The 18,431-nt window shown below is 38.2% G+C and overlaps 2 protein-coding genes across 2 annotated transcripts; both read right to left on the reverse strand.

Annotated features, from left to right (window-relative positions):
* LOC140170945 (polycystin-1-like protein 2) lies at nucleotides 1-18,394 on the reverse strand. Its single transcript, XM_072194140.1, has 9 exons — nucleotides 18,149-18,394; nucleotides 17,568-17,693; nucleotides 16,457-16,551; nucleotides 15,578-15,707; nucleotides 9,752-10,032; nucleotides 6,854-8,514; nucleotides 4,667-4,950; nucleotides 2,824-2,959; nucleotides 1-1,236 (listed from the first exon to the last, which is right to left on the reverse strand). Exons 1-9 carry the CDS (start codon nucleotides 18,260-18,262, stop codon nucleotides 47-49), a joined length of 4,017 nt encoding a protein of 1,338 aa, XP_072050241.1. The 5' UTR covers nucleotides 18,263-18,394; the 3' UTR covers nucleotides 1-46.
* LOC140171618 (polycystin-1-like protein 2) lies at nucleotides 9,895-14,823 on the reverse strand. Its single transcript, XM_072194905.1, has 5 exons — nucleotides 14,719-14,823; nucleotides 14,084-14,335; nucleotides 12,641-13,228; nucleotides 10,830-11,059; nucleotides 9,895-10,032 (listed from the first exon to the last, which is right to left on the reverse strand). The coding sequence occupies exons 1-4, from the start codon at nucleotides 14,806-14,808 to the stop codon at nucleotides 10,907-10,909; spliced, it is 1,083 nt and encodes a 360-aa protein (XP_072051006.1). The 5' UTR covers nucleotides 14,809-14,823; the 3' UTR covers nucleotides 9,895-10,032; nucleotides 10,830-10,906.
* Nucleotides 18,395-18,431: the final 37 nt, after the last annotated feature.

An 18,431-nucleotide genomic window follows, 5' to 3' on the forward strand; every position in this document is an offset into this window, starting at 1 on the left:
TTAAATTCTATAACAAACAAATTTTCTATTTTATTTTGATAGTATTTCACTCCTGATCAACAGAAAAGCGATCTATAATCCAGTTAACAATAGCTGCAATCACATCATGGTCCTCACACTCTTTGGGATGTTCCCTAGCATCTCTTAAAGTTGCCAAAATAAAAGATACATAAAGTTGAAACAAGACAAAAATAGCAAAGAAGCAGAATGCTATAAAGAAGCAAAATGCTCGAATAGGGAATTCTTCTACCACACCTTCCAAGTTATCAAGTCCTCCTGTTATAGCTATGAAGAGCATATTTAAAGATGCTAAAAAGGTTTTGAAATCATATAATGCTTTGCCAAATTCAAGACGTGCGTACGCTGCAAAGCATACAAGTGCGACCACTACACCGAAGGTGAAGCTTACAAATTCTCTGGAGAAGTTTTTCAAAGCATGTTGAAGCATTCGAATACTAGTGTTATAATGCAGAACTTTGGCACACTTCAAAGTGGCACTGAATACAATCAAAGAAATGAACTGAATCACGAGTTGGTTGATAAAAGCGACGCGACTAAAGCTCACAAACTGATTCTGATCTTCTCTGTGCCGCTTCATCGCTTGTAGTCCGAGACCATGACGAAGTACGTAAAATGCGATGGCGCAGATTGAACTTGCGATTATCGCCAAGTTCAAACAATTCCAAAAATCAAAGTAGTCTGATCCTAAATTCTTCCATTTACAGTATTCTGTATATATCATCACCATGACGATGATGAAGTAAACGCCTTCCAGTACTCTAACGAAGATATCGAATTGTGACGTATACCTGTGAAGTCTCACTATTGAAAACTCGGATGATACCTGAAGGCTGCCGATCATATCCACCTCAAATAACACTGTATTCACGCTGAACAAGTTCACATTTGCATTGTAAATCGTCCACTCGATAAACACAGCCCATGTGTTCTCATTAATCCAGTCGTTCTCCTTCAAATCAGACAAAACTTTTGCGGCTTTCTGGCTGTTTGTGCCAAGGTAAGCACTAAACCCGCCAGTATCGTATCCCATTGATGCAATATGATAGTAGCTACCTGGAAACTTGTTCTGATAATTCCAAGGGTCATTCCTGTGTTTCTTGGTTGACCTGTACCTCCATGCTGGACCGTATGATCCCCTGTCGATACTATTGGTCTTGAGAGGGCTCTTGCATGACGAGAATGAGTCTTCGAAGGATGAAGATACTTTGCACAGATCTGTAAGGACAAATGAATTGGGTAAAAAAAATCAGTTTCTTACAAATGTATACAGATGTGCACTATTAGTTTTTGCTAATCAAGCTGATAAATTCATAAATGTGACAGTCCACCACAAATGAGCCCAGAAGTCGGCCCATTATCAAATTTTTACAGATTTGGGAAGATCATATCCTGAAATTTGCCTTACAACAGAGCACAACACTGAGAAAACTGCACTCAAAGCTATCAAAATTCTATTATTTCTGTTGAAACCAGCTCCATAAAATGTCAATTTTTAATTATTTTAAACTTTTGTATAACCGTGTAACTTTGCAGCTGTGTAAGAGAAGTATGAAATATTTCAAATCTGTGAAAATCTAATTTTTCTCAAAAGACGACATTTTTGGATATTTTGCGCTATAGCTCAAATTCACATTTTCCAACTTCTGGGCTCATTTGTGGTGGATGGTCACAAACAGGGTTGCCAAACCCGCGATTTGGTAGCCCAATTGGGCGACGTTTGAAGATTTTTCCCACGACTTTTGACAATTTCCGATTCCATAGAAACCAATGGTTAAGAAAAAAATTGGGCGACTTTTCAGCATTGGTTCCGCGACTTCCGCTAGTTTCCTGCTCCATAGAAACCAATGGTAAAGTGAAAAATTGGGCGACTTTTCGATTATTTGACCCGCGATTAGGGCTGAAATCTTTTGGCAACCCTGGTCACAAATAGGGTTACTATGCCTCAACCAGAAGGAATTATGTTCCCTGACGATGTAAGTGAAGATTCCCATCACATGATCATAATGAATAAAACTGTGTGAACAGAATTAAATGTTATTCAACAATGTTTATTACAAACTAAATTACAGACCTTCTTTCGATCTATTACATGGATAATTCTCGCTATTCGCAATAAGGGCGCCGCCAGCGGTTTGCGATGCAATCGTGATGTATCATGATGTATCATGAAAAGGTCGACATCCAAGTCCGCGCAATACGAATATTACCATGCTATTACATAGGAACATGTGACAATATTTTTTTAGTTTGTCAAAATAAAGGTGTTACACGCGAATCGATACTCAATAATACTTAATAATGTGATTTGAAATGTGTACAATTAATTTTTACTCTATCGATTTGCGTGTAATACCGTTATATTGACAAACTAAAAATATTGTCACGTGTTCCTATGTAATAGCATGGTAATATTCGATTATGCTGGACTTGATGTCGACCTTTCCCATGATACATCATGATACATCACGATTACATCGAAAACCGCTGGCGGCGCCCTTATTGCGAATAGCGAGAATTGCAAATTGCTGTTATAGTGTGCATTTGTGTGTTTCACCATCATATTGACGTTTAAACACATAATGACATACCGTATGTTCCCTTGTTGTATTTGTATCATGTGGGCTTAGGATGTTGACTTTTCCCCATGATGCATTGCCTCTCCCTAGCAGCCACTGGAGGTGCATCATATAGCGAATCAACCAAATTAAAGCAATTTTCCCAATAGATTACAATTTAGCTTACCAAAACTGTACCACATGCATTGTGAATTGAATGCTGAATTGGCTTGGTATTTTTAATTACCTGGTTTGACCCTTATCTGCCGTAAGCGGACGCTACCAACCAACATATTGTTATCTGTCAACTGCAGCGGATCATCCATGTAGGTCTCTGGGATGAAATCTGACATCCAGTCATAGAGATCACTCACTGTTAATACCTGTAGAAAACAAAGTATTTAGCAAATTATTTTGGTATATACTAATCATTGTAGAACATTAAGGCAGATTGGAGGGGAGCATGACCTAGACTGCTGCCCTCATTTGTCAACCTTCTGGATTGACGACTGAGAAAACTATGTGGAAAAAAAGTGGCGGACTTTTGCAACCAGATTCTGGTTGCACATGAATATTAAGCAGGTTGCAAACTTTCACTGAGACTGTGCAGTTGTGTCCAACACCGAATTTGTTGTTTTTAGAACTTCAGAGCATGATCTTGTCACAACGACGCAGTACACACAGCGCGGTACACGGGCGATGCTAGTCAGTCGCGCTAAGACGCATTATCCAAAGTCGCAAGCATGCGTCCGCCACAATTTGAACTGTAAGATAATCAGTCGTCGCTACGAAGCATAATACAGTACATGCGCAGTGTAGACGGCTGGTGGAATAAGTCTAAGCATGACCTAGTGGTGTTTGAATTCAAATATTGAGACAAATAAAGCTGACACACAAGAGGAACAAGAGGAATCGTATGGGTTCTATACAGGTGATCCCACGGCTTGATATAAGGGGTGTAATTTCTATCCCATGTGCCCGCATTAGTTTTCTTTGAACCCAATACATTTGTTTTAACATATTATTGACAAGAACTGACTCAAGTTTGTTATATACTGAATAATTCTGGATATTTGGCCGAGTGATGGATATTTGGCCAGGTGAAATTTTTGTAACGCAAGTTGAGATATTTTGGTTGAAAATGCCTTTTTTTGATTTATTTTTTTGGTTTTTACTCAAAAGATTAAATATTAAAATTACCTTAACTTTAAAAGTTATAGTATAAACTCAGCTTTACACAATGATTAATTTACATAGGCACAAAAGGCACTGTTCATGTACCGTTACTCAGGCAAAAATGGAAGAGTAGGGCCCGGATGTCCTATCTTCACAACGTTAATTTTCTCAACAAGCACAAAGATACGAAAAGCGAATGTCTAGAGAGTACTAACAGGTCATGTGTCTATTCAATATATGTATTTGAAAAAAAAGAAGATGCATCTCAAAGCCATATATTTTTGGGAAAATATATTCTTTTGGCCTTCACTTTCTGGGCCTTAACCCCAACACACCAAGAGGGGTTTGGTCGAAGGTTCCATATGTGTTGCTTGCCCCCTGACCTGTTTAAAGGGAGGCACTCAGCTAGTCTTGTTCAAGTCAGTCTCAATATACTATGGCCTACTATACTATACTATTTCCTCAGGCCCCGGCCGCTACACACAGCCAATAAAATCAACTAAATTTCTGCACTGATCATTTATATTTCGCACCATAAGTGAGCACAGCTATTGGCACTGTCAGTTTTAACTTCATGATTTTACCATCTTGTACAATTAATGTTTGTATGTAAATGACCCAATGCACTGGTGGTTGTACGATGATTAGACCGCCCATTTGCTGTCATTCTTGCGGTTGTTTTTCCAATACAAAACAGCTATGCTGCACATTAGGTATACGTGCATGCACCATGTGCGTGAGTGTTTATGTTTCAAACAATAAATGACAAACAAGATCTTGGTACATAATTGAATGGCTAAAGTCATGAATATTCAACGGCATCTCAGCGGTGGATATGGGCTTGAATCAAGACTAGCACTCAGCCTGTACGGTTTGAAGGGTTTAGGGTGGTTAGGATTAATCAAGCAACTTACCTCGTTTGCACCATCATATTTGTCTCTCATGGATTGGCCAAGGTAAAAGCTGTCTGAATTCTGTTGTGTATATGCTATCTCCAACACAAAGAACACAAAAATGACCTGGCCGATGAAAGCACGGAACATTGACTGTACTTTAGCAGCTATACGGCGCTTTTCTTGGGCTTTGACAACAGAAGAAGCTGGTGGTGGCTTATAGAAGAGGGTGTAGATTGCTCGCACATAATTGAATCGCTGGATGGTTTCTGTTGTCTCTGGTTTATCTTCTGAACTTGTTGTAACTGAAAAAAAGATGTTTGACGACATGATGAAATACAAGGCAAGGCAAGTAATGTTAAGATTCATATCTGTGATTACAGGATGGAGAGCTCATCTCTCTTTGGAAACTACATGGGGCCAGACTCCTCTGTATTATTATTGCTGTGGGGTATGCTACTCCTCTCACAAATCTGTTTACAATGTACCTTCCCAGCATAAGCAGGTACCCATTTACACCTGGGTGCAGTGACGCAAACAGCTTGGCCATGATATGACTTGAACCAGCGACCCTATGATTACGGATCTGATCACTTAAAGTGGAAGCCCCACTTTTGGTTCAAGCTCCTTAGGGAATTAGTCAAGGTTAAAAATTTATCCATGTAAATTCTGTTCTGTCCGTCATCAAAGTAGCAGGTGTAAGTCAGTTCTTCTGTGGTGAACTGGCCAAGCGGGGCTGCCTGTTTAACCACTATGCTCTCAATATGAAATACAATGTAAACATCTTATGTGCAGTTTGATCATAAAACAACATGACCAGGATTTGAACCTGGGACTTGGACTGACAAAGGTTGACAAGCCTGTTCAAAGGTGTTACATGACTTCCAAACATTTCAGATTATCTGCTATTGGGCTATTCCATTTGAAATCCATACAACCCCTTTGGAAGACATGGCCTTAATCTCCCACATAGGGAGTGTGAATTTCAAAGGGGTTACCTGAATGGATGACTCCATTGAAATCTACACCCCCTGTGGGAGATTACGGTCCAGGATGAACTGGAATAGCCCATTATCAAGCTGTCTGTTACACATTGCCACTTTGACAAGTACATTTAGCAGCAAGTGAATTTTACAAACTTGAAATATTAAATTATTGGGTATGTATTAAGCCAAAGAAAATCTGTTTATGCCAAGGAAAACTCCCACTGCATAGATATGTAAAATCAAATTTGCTTTGTAGCAGTACATGATCAACCCAATTCAGACCTTTTTGGTAAAAAAAATGGACTCTGCAAACTCTTCAAAAAGGTGCACTAAAAATGCAGCAAAAACATGAAGCACATTCAGGTTTAATTTTCTCCAAAAAAATAAACACAAAAAACTCAATAGTGTATAGCGTTATTGCCTACAAAAAGTACAAGTAGAATTATTGGTTGCATTGTAAAGTTTGTTTGGCTTATAATTGGCAAAAATTATTTGGTTTTTGTTACTGCATGCTTCAATAAAGTCCCAACTTACGCTCACGTAGATTCACATAAGCGTGCATCAGTCACACATTACGCAATGCACAACTAGCATTTAAGTGCTGCGCCTGACTGTGTGTATGCCATTCTATACCAATACACAATGTTATGAGTCTCATTTTATTCACAAATTATAATCTGAAGAAAATTCAGCATAATGGGCTATTTGCAGTTGATACACTACCCCTGTGGAAGATTTTGGAAATATCTTCCACAGGGGAGTATGTTTTTCAAATGTAATTGGTCAGGGTTAATCATTTTGAAACTCATACTCCCCCTATATTATGGCCTCACCTACATCTTCCATAACTGGAGTGGGTATTTCAAATAGAATTTACCCAGTTGCATATTCAATTTGAAACTCATACTCCCTATGTGGAAGACTTTATCCAAATCTTCCACAGGGGTAGTGCGGATTTTAAATGGAATAGCCCAATGTCTGTACTTTAGAGAGCAATCACTATTTACGCCAAGGAAAACGGAGGATTTTCATATATTTTCGTACAAAAATTTCGCATCCCCCTTATATTGAAGGAAAAATTTCACATCCCCCCTTGAATCATCCATTCCTTCAATGTTTCATGTCCCTCCTCAAGTCAATCAAAAATTTCGACCCCTAAAATCTTCAGTTCCCCTGGCGTAACTAGTGGTCGCTCCCTTATCTATATTTGTGCAATACTCACTTTTTGGGGGTTTCCAATTTCTGAAGAATTGTGCCCCAACATCATCCAGCTGATGAGTCTTCAAAAATATTGCAAATACGGCTGCCAAGACAACGACTTTGATAGGCTGCACTATGACCACACTCTGAATAATGGACACCATCATGGACACCAACCAGTTAATGGAAGCATCCAATCCGAATCGTAACCCATACTGCAGGATGAAATATGCGCACACAGTCCAACTGATCAATGTCAGAGTCCACGCGATATAGATACACCACCACGGCAGGAATCCCTGGCCAGAATATGACTCTTCTTCCTCTTCATCTTGAATCGACTCTTCCTCCCAGCCCTGTAGTTTCATCAACAAGTCTAGTTTTCGTATGGCTTTCACTTTACCATTTTCAGTTGAGAACTCCTCAGAGGGTTTATCGCAGAGATTTTGTCGACATTCGTTAATTTTTGTCACCAGGTAGTCTTCGTATGCGTTGCTTTTCACGTTACCGTAGTCTGCTCCATCAAAATTGTCTGATGAGTTGATATTGTCACTATGAATGGTGGTATGACTAATATCCTCACAGATAGTGCTATTACTAGCAGAGTAAAATTGTTCTGCGTTGTCAACATTGACATTCGTAGTTTTGATGTCAGAGGGCAAAGACTCTTTCAGTTCCAGTTTATACCAGTTTACCCCATCTTCTATTTTCTGCAGCTTTGCATTAGTAGAACTTGTACTAGGATTCGAATCTGAAGGAATTTCAATTGCAACTGATGCTGAAGCCATACTTTCTTTGGTATTACTGTCAAATTTAACTTCATTTTTTACTTTCGATACAGCTTCTTCATGGTACTCCATACTCTGTGTCTGAGCATCTAGATTGGTGTCGTCAAGTATTTTACCATTCAATATATTTGAACTTGGCATTGATGGATCTATATCAGACTGCAGCTGGCTGCTACTTTTAAGCTCATCTCTAAACCATTCAAACACAGTTGAAGAACTTGAATACACAGATAGTGTCGTATCTGATGTATGACAATTACATCTGCGTACTTGATCAAGCACTATATCTTGCTCTGATGAGTTGGACTCCCTTCTTCCAAAATGAAATTGCTGAGAAAATCGTTGCGTTATTCTTCTAAATCGATCTCCCATCGCGAAACGTATCGCTGCCAAAGATACGCTTGAATGCGCTTGAAGTGGATCTGGTACTGCTACAAACCTTGGCTTTGAATTCCTGAAGATAGTATCAATTATCACACTAGCTGGTATCGACATCAGACTTGCTTGAACCCCTACTAGTATAGTTGAAAGGGGAATCTGAATTGATCCAAATTCCAGACTTTGCAGATTTGGATCCAGAGGGGCATCATAAAAGATGATATTCATGGTCATGCTGGTTAGGAGTAGCTGCAAGCAACAAGACGCCCTCTGCAGTCGCGTGAAGTAGCTCTGCGGAGGCTTGAGGAACACCGAAAACCAGATGTGGTTGTCTTTGATGTCGCGTACTGATTTAGACAAGACAAGGTTCTTGAATTCGTTGAGATCTTCAGGTGTAGCTGCTGGGAATGTTTTGTCAATTTTGCTTCCTCCGCTGTCAACTGCCAGCCAACTACGGCACAAGAAGTACCACCACCGATCGTTCTCAAGATCGTGCACCAAGATGCGACTTATGTACCTGAGGAATAGAGAAAACAAATAATACACAATTGCTTTAATTGTGGTGAAAATCACATATTTTGACTCCAAATGTGTTTTTTGACATTGGAAGAAAATTTTGCTTTCTGCATTTTTTTAAGAAACAGATTTCGTCAGCCGTATCAAATAGTGACGTATGTGTTAAATACGCATTCCGAAAAAATTAAATAATGAAAATTTAGACATTTTCATTTAATGCATACTCTTGATTAAAACATTACTGTCGATTAAAGCCTGGTTAAAAGAAATGCAACTATACCATATTGTCAATGTAATTCACCTATTACTATCAGAGCATAACTTATTCTACAACAAATCAATTGAATAAACTGCATTGTACAAATACGTCACTTCGTGAAACAATTGCGCAAATATGTCACTATGTGAAAAGGACCAAACAGCAATTTCACCGTGCAATGACAAAGTAACACAACTACATCTGTGTGAAACAGCAAGTTCTTTCAATTGCAGATACACCATACTGGGCTTGCACAGTATAGATGATCGGCAAATGCGTCATTATGTGATACACACAAGGTTTTGCAAATACAACATATTAAATTAATTAATATCTTACTAATTAAGCAACTTTGAGGCATGGTTTTTGGTGAATATATATACTAGAACAGAAACTAATATTCCAATTTTCTCAAAATTTTTAAAATGTCGAATACATCAGTATGTGATATGGCCAACGATTTGGCGGGAAATGCGGATTTTTGATCAAGATGAGAAATTTTAATTGCTCATAAAGAAAGAATGGGACACAGTATAACTCTGTTGTTGGTGGTGGTGTTAAAATATTCCTTGATTCATGTAGAATAAGATGATAATAAAATCTCAATTTTTGTCTTTACTTTGCAGACAATCAATCTGATTTACTCTCGTTGGATCACATACACGCTTTGATACCAGGGGTAGCGTGAGCACAAAAAATCAAGGGGTCCAATTTAATTTTTCTGGACCCTTTGGTACCTGCAAAACCAACATTTAAAGGGTCCAATGAGAATTTAAGGAGTCCATCTGTCCAAAATTCTATTCTTATACTGATTTACGCCTCCGTGCATCGTAAAATTAAGGAGTCCATACAGTTTTTATAGGACCCTTTGGTCACTTTCAACTTGTGATTTAAGGAGTCCAAAATGGCCAAAATTAAAAAATAAGGAGTCCCTGGACGCCAAGCAGACTCCTTAAATGCGACCCTGTTTGATACATACCATTCTGGTGATGACCCTGAGTTATCGTGCCAAACTCTAACATCTGTCAAAATTCCAAGTGATTGGTGTGTGGTTAGTATGAAGGAATCAATGCTATTTCGTTGTAGAATCTTCTGATCTTTGGCTGTAAGAACATGCGGTATACTACTACCAAAATTCCCATGTAATGTGATGGTGACAATTGCTGTTGTTCCGGCATTTTTCCGCATTCCTGTGAAAATGGTGATGTGGTAGCGATAGTGCGCTCTGGGGTCGTTGTCTTTGAGGTAAACGACCTTAGCCTGTTTAAGCAAACATAATATAAAAATGTGAAACTTGAGTGATGTATCTTGCTATTCACTCTTGAACTAATAAATGCAAGGTGATCTGCTCCCACGAAATAAGCGTAAAGTCCCAAGTTGGGAGTTTGAGACGTTCCAACTGTTGAGTTGATGTTCTTTGCTTGAAAACACCTGTATTGGCAGTGATGTCTTTTGTGAATGGGGACAAAATTGAATATAGCCCCCATAATGTCCCCATTCACAAATGACTATACAGGTATCTTCAAATAAAGAACAGCAACTCAACAATTGTAACGTCTCGAAACTCACAACTTGCGACTTTATGCTTATTTCGTGGGAGCAGGTCACATATTTATTTTCAACCATTCCAAGTAAATTTGACTGTTCTCCCTCCCTGCCTGAGACAACTAAATAAAAATGCAATGAAGAAAAATGATTTGGTTCCAATGATGTTTAATACAGGTTGTTGAGGTCTACAATGGGCTTGAGCTTGATTAGACGAGCAGTTTTCATTTATGACAATCGTTGATGTCAAACATTTGACACTATTAAAATTTCCATTTCTTTTGTACTTTAAATGTTACAAAGAGGCCACAATAAGCCAATCAGTGTATGGTAAGAATAGCCAATACAGCTGAAGGAGATTCAGCTTAAAATTGTTCAGAGATTTAAAAACCTGATTTTAATTGGTTACTCAGATGATAATATCATGAAATTAACCAATCAGGGACACTGTATGTGGTTCAAATTAGTCTGCCCAGGCTTCTCTGGACACAAACACACTTTTTACCACTTACCCTCTGTTCCTCAATTTTGTCTTTCCTTCTAGCCCAGATAGCCACTACTGCATAGAGGACAAACACAGCACACACAGCTACCACGGTGACGGATTATCCAAAAATGACAGAAACAAAATGGCGTCCTTGACAAGGTTGGCTGCGTTGGGCAGGACAAATAAACTAAGTGCAAAGAAGGTGAGATGATTGCACTGGCAGTGAGTGTGGGTTAAACTGGTGTATGCTCCAACCTGTGTGCAAAAAAACACATAATTTTTGGAATAATTCTGAAATACCCATCTGCTGGTAAAGTTAGTGACTTGGTCTTTAATGGGATTATGAGCATAATGGTTATTATTATTAAGGAAAAGAAAGTTCAAGATATAATGGGAAGAGTGAGACCATGTGCGCTTGTTTTCACCTACAAACCACACTTATGTAGTGAAAAACCATAAACTGCGAAACGTGGACGTCCACGGTTGTAGGACAGCGGCAGAGGGTGCTATACAGCATAACTTTGCATATGGGGTAGGGTCCTCTATGGTAGATGTAATACCAGGACCACGGTTAGCGGTGAAATATCAAAGAAGTCCACGTTTGGATTATGATATGTCTGTGTCTGTGGGTCCACGGTTTCACTGTTAACAACCACACACACAATAAGGGTCCACGGTTGTCGGTGAATGGTGTGTAGGGGTGTGGGTGTGTATGCCTTTGTAAACACAGTCAAACAAGGACACACAGGTGTGTAACTCAGAAAACTGTGGACACACATCAACAGTGGGCATCCTCAGTTCCTTTCCTCCACCAAAGCATTGTAAACAATGCAAAAATGCCTAGCATAAAATTATAAAACCATGTTTCTTTTGTTGGGGTCAGGTCTCAGTTGACTTGTAAGCTGGTCCACAATCTGGGGCAGTGTTTCAAGTGTGTGAAGTCCCCGTTTAGATTGAAAGTCTTTGGTTGGAAAATCCTAGATCCTCATTTGACGGTCTGTACAAGTGGGTGTGTGGGGTGGGGTGTGCATGTCTGTTCACTCTCTCTAGAATTTTGGTGTACCAAATGATATTTTGTTTTCTTCAAAAAAGTATTGTTTAGTCATTGAAAATGACGAATCTCTCTGAATCTGGCCGAGGGCATGCTTTTTTTCAAGTTTGAGGAAAGCTTGAAAAGAGTCATTGTCATGTAGTCCGCCGAATATTACTGATGTCTTGGAGTCCACTGATTATTGAACTATTAATTGCAATAGGTGCTCAAACTTATAAATGGCCCACTATGCCCAGAGGCTTGCGCAACGCTGCAATTACAAATTTAATATTGGATTACAAAAAATGTGAAAAAAGGCTAGGATGATTTGGGATTTGGACTTCTTAGAAAGAAGTTAAATGTTTTATTCCATATTGAATTCACATGTTATGGAATAAATTATATATATTGAACATAAATGTAAAGCAACTGTGTAATAGCCGTTTCATCTACAGTGAGTGAATTCCTAAAGCAATACTAAAAGAGAGGAGAAATTTTGTGACATGGTGGCAGCGGTGGGATATCGGCAGACTATATGTGATGCGATCAAGCAAAATGAGTCTGATGTCGATCAAAATTAAAATTCAGTTTTGAATCTCACTACTATTCTCCGAGCTTTATTTTGCCGAAACCCCCATCAAAATTAGACTTATGGTTCAAGAGTTATGGCCATTTTAGTGTTGCTCAGAACAATAAAATACAAAGGAAATTGAAAACTATTATTGGTTATATCTCAAAATCAATATTCCCGACATCCGACTCATTTTGCTTGATTGCATCACATATAACAGTCATGAAGTACTTACTCTACAACCATCTCCTTTCCAATCTTCCTGCTCATCATCCCAGTAAATGCACTGTGCCTCGAAAGCATATACAACATGTTGAGGCAAGTCTTCCAAATTCTGCAACCTTTTCACGGTGAAGTAGTATACTCCAAAATCACTAACATCATCAGGGTTTAACAGCCATGAATATGGACTAACATCTGAACCATTCCAACCGCTGAAGTTGCTGGATTTAACTTGCGGTAACATTTTACACCTGACATTGTGGGTAGCATTAGGAGGGCTTTCAAACTGTATGCACACTTCTATTTCTGGTTGTAAATCATTGCTATCGCCATAGTCAGAGTCAACTTGAATCAGGACACTAGCATTGCTGTTGGTCCAATTGAATGCATACAGCGTCTGATTGGTCACTGGGTGAATAGTAGGTAGTATAGGTGATGATGAAGCATTAGGATTGACTAGATACAAGTCAATGGTATCCGGCAGGTTGTTGATAGGAACCTCTGATTGGTCAGCTTGTGTGAATTGAAGACCTATGACCTGGCTGGTAACTTGGTCACTGTCCGATGCCCAGAAGTAGGGATTGTTCTTGAAATGATATATCTAAAAAGTAAGGGTACAAAGTTAATACTGTTAAAGGTTCATACATTGTACCACTAAATAGCTTTCCATACTTTACATACAAAATAGGGACAGACATGCAAACTTTGAAATCAAGTTTCGACCAAAAAAGCGTATTTTGTACCCCAAAACCGTATCTTCGTAAATTTGTACCTTTTCTACAAATCACATGTTGTGCATCTTACGCTGTGAATGTCTTTCCTATTCCTCACAACTCCTTACAAAATATGGTGAAACCGTACTAGTTGACATGTCTGTAGGGGTCATGTTTCTGGCCAAAGCCAAGTTACTTTGCATTTTGAAATATAGATTTTATATCATCTTAATCTGAAATTTACTGTGTTTATAACCGACTGCTAACCCCATTTTGACCTTGTGTGTTCACGCACACATTATCGTAAACATCACTCAATTTTTTGCGTTTTCTTTTCAACACTAAAATTGCTAATATTTTTGTGCAAACTTGCACTGTGATAAACTTGACCCAAAAGCCGCTTCCAGACTGATTAAGTGGTATGAACTGGCAAAAGTATTACATTGTTGGAGCAAAATGAAACATTTTGTGTAAACATTTCCCCACAATTAGTTTGACCTCATAGAGATCGCCATACAGAAACAAAATACTTGAGGGAACAAGCTTGACAAAATCTCGGAAGCTGAGCACCGCACTGTCCCAATCGCTTCTTTGACATGTAATTGGCCAATCAGAGCCCCACTTTCGTGTTTACACTCTCAAAATGTAAACAAATGCCGTTCTTTTCTCCCAGCAAGTGTAACAACCATGCATGTTTGCACTCGATATGCTTCTCATTTAAGTCATACAATTATCACCTATACCTGTGTATCAATGACACCATCAGATCCAATTCCTATTAGCTCATGCATATTATCCGGCAGCTGGAACATAAAATCCTCCTCCTTGGATTTCAACTCAAGCCCATCAAGTTGCCAGTTCTCTTGCCGTGCAAGCAAGACTGTAAGAAAGTCTGTATCAAACTCAGTTGCTGTTTCTCCAGGGACTTTGTTGTGTAATACTGCAGATTGGACATCTTTTAAAGCTGACAATGCTGACATGGTCACGTTACGAGCCTACAGAATAAAAACAATTAAAACTTGTGTTTGTGATTCAGGATTCAGGGGCAATAAGTACTTGCTTTTCGATTTTCATTCAATTACATTTCATAAAAAAAAACACTGAACAAAAAAAGGCAACAAAAAAACCCTGCTCTATATGAAATTAAAAACAGCTGTTTTTTATTGATTTTGACTGCAATTTTTTTGAAAAAAGAAAAAACTTCAGTAAATTTTCAAAATATGGGGGTGTGATTGAGGATGTCTAAGAAATCTGGAAGCTACTCGGAGACAATCCAAACAATGGTGGGGGTGGTATACATCTGAAACACCCCCACCCACCAACATACATCTGAACAAACACTTCCCCACCCCTCTGACACACACACACACATCATTACCTTACGAGTCCTATCCTGTAACTCTGTCTCATTCACATACTTGTCTATCATTGTTGATGTATCGTTCATTTGTTTTTTCATTAGTTCCATCTCTGTGAAGGCTGCCCCATCATGTTGGATAAGCCCGATACCAGAAACCTATGTTATGAACAGTAATAAAATACCACACTCACTCACACCTTACATACTCATGCAACAAATTTCATAGATGGCCTTATTTCTTTTTCTGTCACCATTTGCGAGATTCTAACCTACAATTATTATTGTTCAGGACCATATCAAGATACCAATACCTAATAGCTTTTCATTATTATTTTTCTCTAGCCTCCTAGTTTGATTACAGCAGTATTGTAAAATTCCTGAATTTATTTTTCTCTAGCCTCTTAGTTTGACTGGTCCTTTACAGAAGTATTGTAAAATTCCTGAATGTTTTTCCTTCACAAAATGATTCATTAGATAACTAGATTATGAATGCATGTATCGGCAAATCTAATTGGCTGATTAAATCTTGTGATCCGTAGCTTTATTTAAAAATCTCAGATTTTGTTATATACAGCACCTTAGGTCTTGCAGTTTCAGGATATGTTTAGAGAATAAAATTATTGTTTTGAGACCCAGATGAGATCCCGGGTTGAGACCCAGTTGTGTATTTAACACGGTAGATACCGTTAGTTTAAGTGGAAAAACAAACAGGCAGAATGCCAAGTTGTGCCACATGAAAATAATGGTATCTATGATGTTATATCAGGCAATAGATACACGGCTGAGTCTCAAAACAGTAACTTTTATGTCATTCTTAAACAGGTCAACCCTTAATTATGTTTGGATGTGATTACATCTGCTTTTGTGACCATTTTACCCAAGTACACTCTGTGCATGAAGTTGGCGAATCCACTGAGTCCTCATTCATGCGCGCTAACACAAATGTGATCAGAGCTGCACGATGCGTGTATTCTTGCATGTTGTCATCATACATAGTACGTGCATATCTATTGCGAGATATAGCACAGCAGATATGAGGATGAGCCAATCAGATTGCCAAGATTGTTATAGCTGTTTAAGAATTGTTTATCAATCATCAAATGTGCATTACGCCTACATGTACAAGTAATTCTTATTCAATGGGTGCGTCTTGTAAAGAATTCACGTAATTTGATTGGTTTTCTGGTGTATAATATCTCACAATAGTTGATAGTGATATTAGTCAGGGCGCGCGTCGCCACGCAACGGCGGCACGCTTGTTGCTCCTCAATGATCGCGCAATCATGCGTTCGCGCAATACACGTGCGAGAACTAAGAACGCGATTCGGCGGCTTAGATGTTCGTGATGGTTTCGTTCATTTAAAACAACGGGGGTGTCCTCACAAAAGTAACTTTATTTTTGTATGAAAAAAGGCAGTTTTTCTCGCAAAAATTAACATTAAAACTGAATAAGAATGAGAATAAAAGATAGGATTTTGTTTTTTGCCTATCCAACATCGTGTCATAATGGATGGGCTGGCCAATATTTTTATCGTAGTGGATACCGGCTGCGCCGCATCCACTACTCAAAATATTGGCCAGCCCATCCATTATGACACGATATTGATAGGCAAAAGACAAAATCTATCATTTATTCTCAAGTAAATATCCAAATTTTTGACTAAATCTTATAGTTTTGCTTTAAATATGGCCAATACCATAAAATTATCATGATCTGGGTAACGATCATTAAATATGCCATTTTTGAATGACTTACCTTGCAGATGCTTCAACAACTTGTCCACCAACATCTGACTTGGACTGGTCCTTCAAGAATTTCCCCATCCTAAGATACAAATCAGTCATTTTCACCTATGGAAAATAAAATCGACATTAGTTGCTACTGTCAATCTCGTTCAGTGATTTGCAACACCAGAATTTGTCATTATTGGAACAAGCTTAGGATGTGTGCTAACATAACGGACAAAGCAAATGGCTGTATATGACGATCCATGTTAACGGCATTTTCCAGATTTGTCAATTTGGCTCGCTTTATGGTGACAAATCGTCGCTTGAGACCAAGATTACATCTACATTTTACAGGAGAAGCATTTTAGTATTTTGCATGATAGTTGTACACTCCCACAAAACCCAAACAAGTCACTAGACATGTTTTTGAGTTATGGGCTTGTAAAGATGACTTCCCATAAAAAAATTCGAAAACTTAATTTTGTGATTTTTGAGTAAAATGGGTCTAAGTGGACTTCCAAATTCTTGAAAGTACTTATTAAAAGGAGCATTATTTTAAAGTTAAACTCATTCTTGTGTAAAGCAGAAAACTAATTGTTATACTGTTACTATACTACATTTTCACAGCATTCTCAAATGCAGCATATAATGATCTATGTGAGCATTTTAAGAAATGTCAATTTGGTTCACTTTATGTGACAGATACATGCACTTTTATGTCACACATGCTAGTTACAGTCTAGGATATAATGATCTATGTGAGCATTTTAAGAAATGTCAACTTGGTTCACTTTATGTGACAGATACATCCACTTTCTTGTGTATGTCACCCATGCTAGACACAGTCTAAACTAATCTTCTAGAAACACCTAATTACTGATGTTTTTGTTTCTTTTGCTTGTTTTTACTTTGTTCTCCTTTTTGGTAATGACTGCAAGCATGAGACTAGATTTCCATAACAAAACAGAAACATTCTGAAAAAGCAGGAAAAATGTTCACATTGGCTACGATTGACAATCATATGGTTACAATTTTCATCCAGGATCAGTCATCTTTGCAACCTTGGCTATGCTATTGGTCTTGCCTATTACGAGCTAAAAAAATAAAGTATAGTTTCCTTGAGTGTTATAGAATCTTACCTGGGCTTCAATGGAGACCTCTTGTTGTTGCTGTGTCACCTGAGCGGTGGCAGCTGATAGCTGTTCCAAGGACTCCATGTCTCGCACTTCCACTTGTGTCAGAGCATCAATCAAGAATTCTCTAACCTGCAGATGATGAATAGTCATCAGAAACATACTTTACAAATAACACAAAATGAACAAGTATTTGTGATGTCTTATAAGGCAAAATATTTTGTAATACTGGGTGAAAGGCCTTAATGTATTTAATAAAATTGAACTTGAACTTGAATGATTGTTGGCTTTTAACTAAGATAGTTATGAATATAAGAAAATGCCCCGCAAATTTAGCAATTTATCCATTGAAAAACTGTGTAATAGGCAATTTAGTGCTATCATATAATCATAATTATGCAAAACATAGTCAACCTGCAGGTGGCCATCTTGGAGAGAGAACATAATGAGTAATCTCAAGGCTTCTAAAAAGGCCTCTCATAAGAGAATCGTTTTATTTGTTCTGGTTATATATACATGTAGTATCGAAAAAAAAAAATGATATAGTTCAGAAATTGTTACAAATTACTACCTCTGTCTATACCCACCTTTTTACGCTTTTCTTGTTTATCAGTTTTTGTAACATCCTCTCCTGATGTCTTGTCAACCTCCGCATTCAACACTGAAGTGATTGAAGTAACAAGCTGAGTAGCTGACTGCATACTGCCTGATGCTATCAGCTGAGATAACTCAGAGTCATCACCTTGTACTAAGAGTAGCAATGTATCTTCCACTGGTTCTATTTGATTCTCAACAGCTGGTGGTTTCACCTTCAAAATTAATTAACAATAATTACGTTAATGCAGACTGTATCAGGATGTTGCATTTGGA

This window comes from Amphiura filiformis, chromosome 15, assembly GCF_039555335.1.
Source record: "Amphiura filiformis chromosome 15, Afil_fr2py, whole genome shotgun sequence".
Classification (NCBI taxonomy): domain Eukaryota; kingdom Metazoa; phylum Echinodermata; class Ophiuroidea; order Amphilepidida; family Amphiuridae; genus Amphiura; species Amphiura filiformis.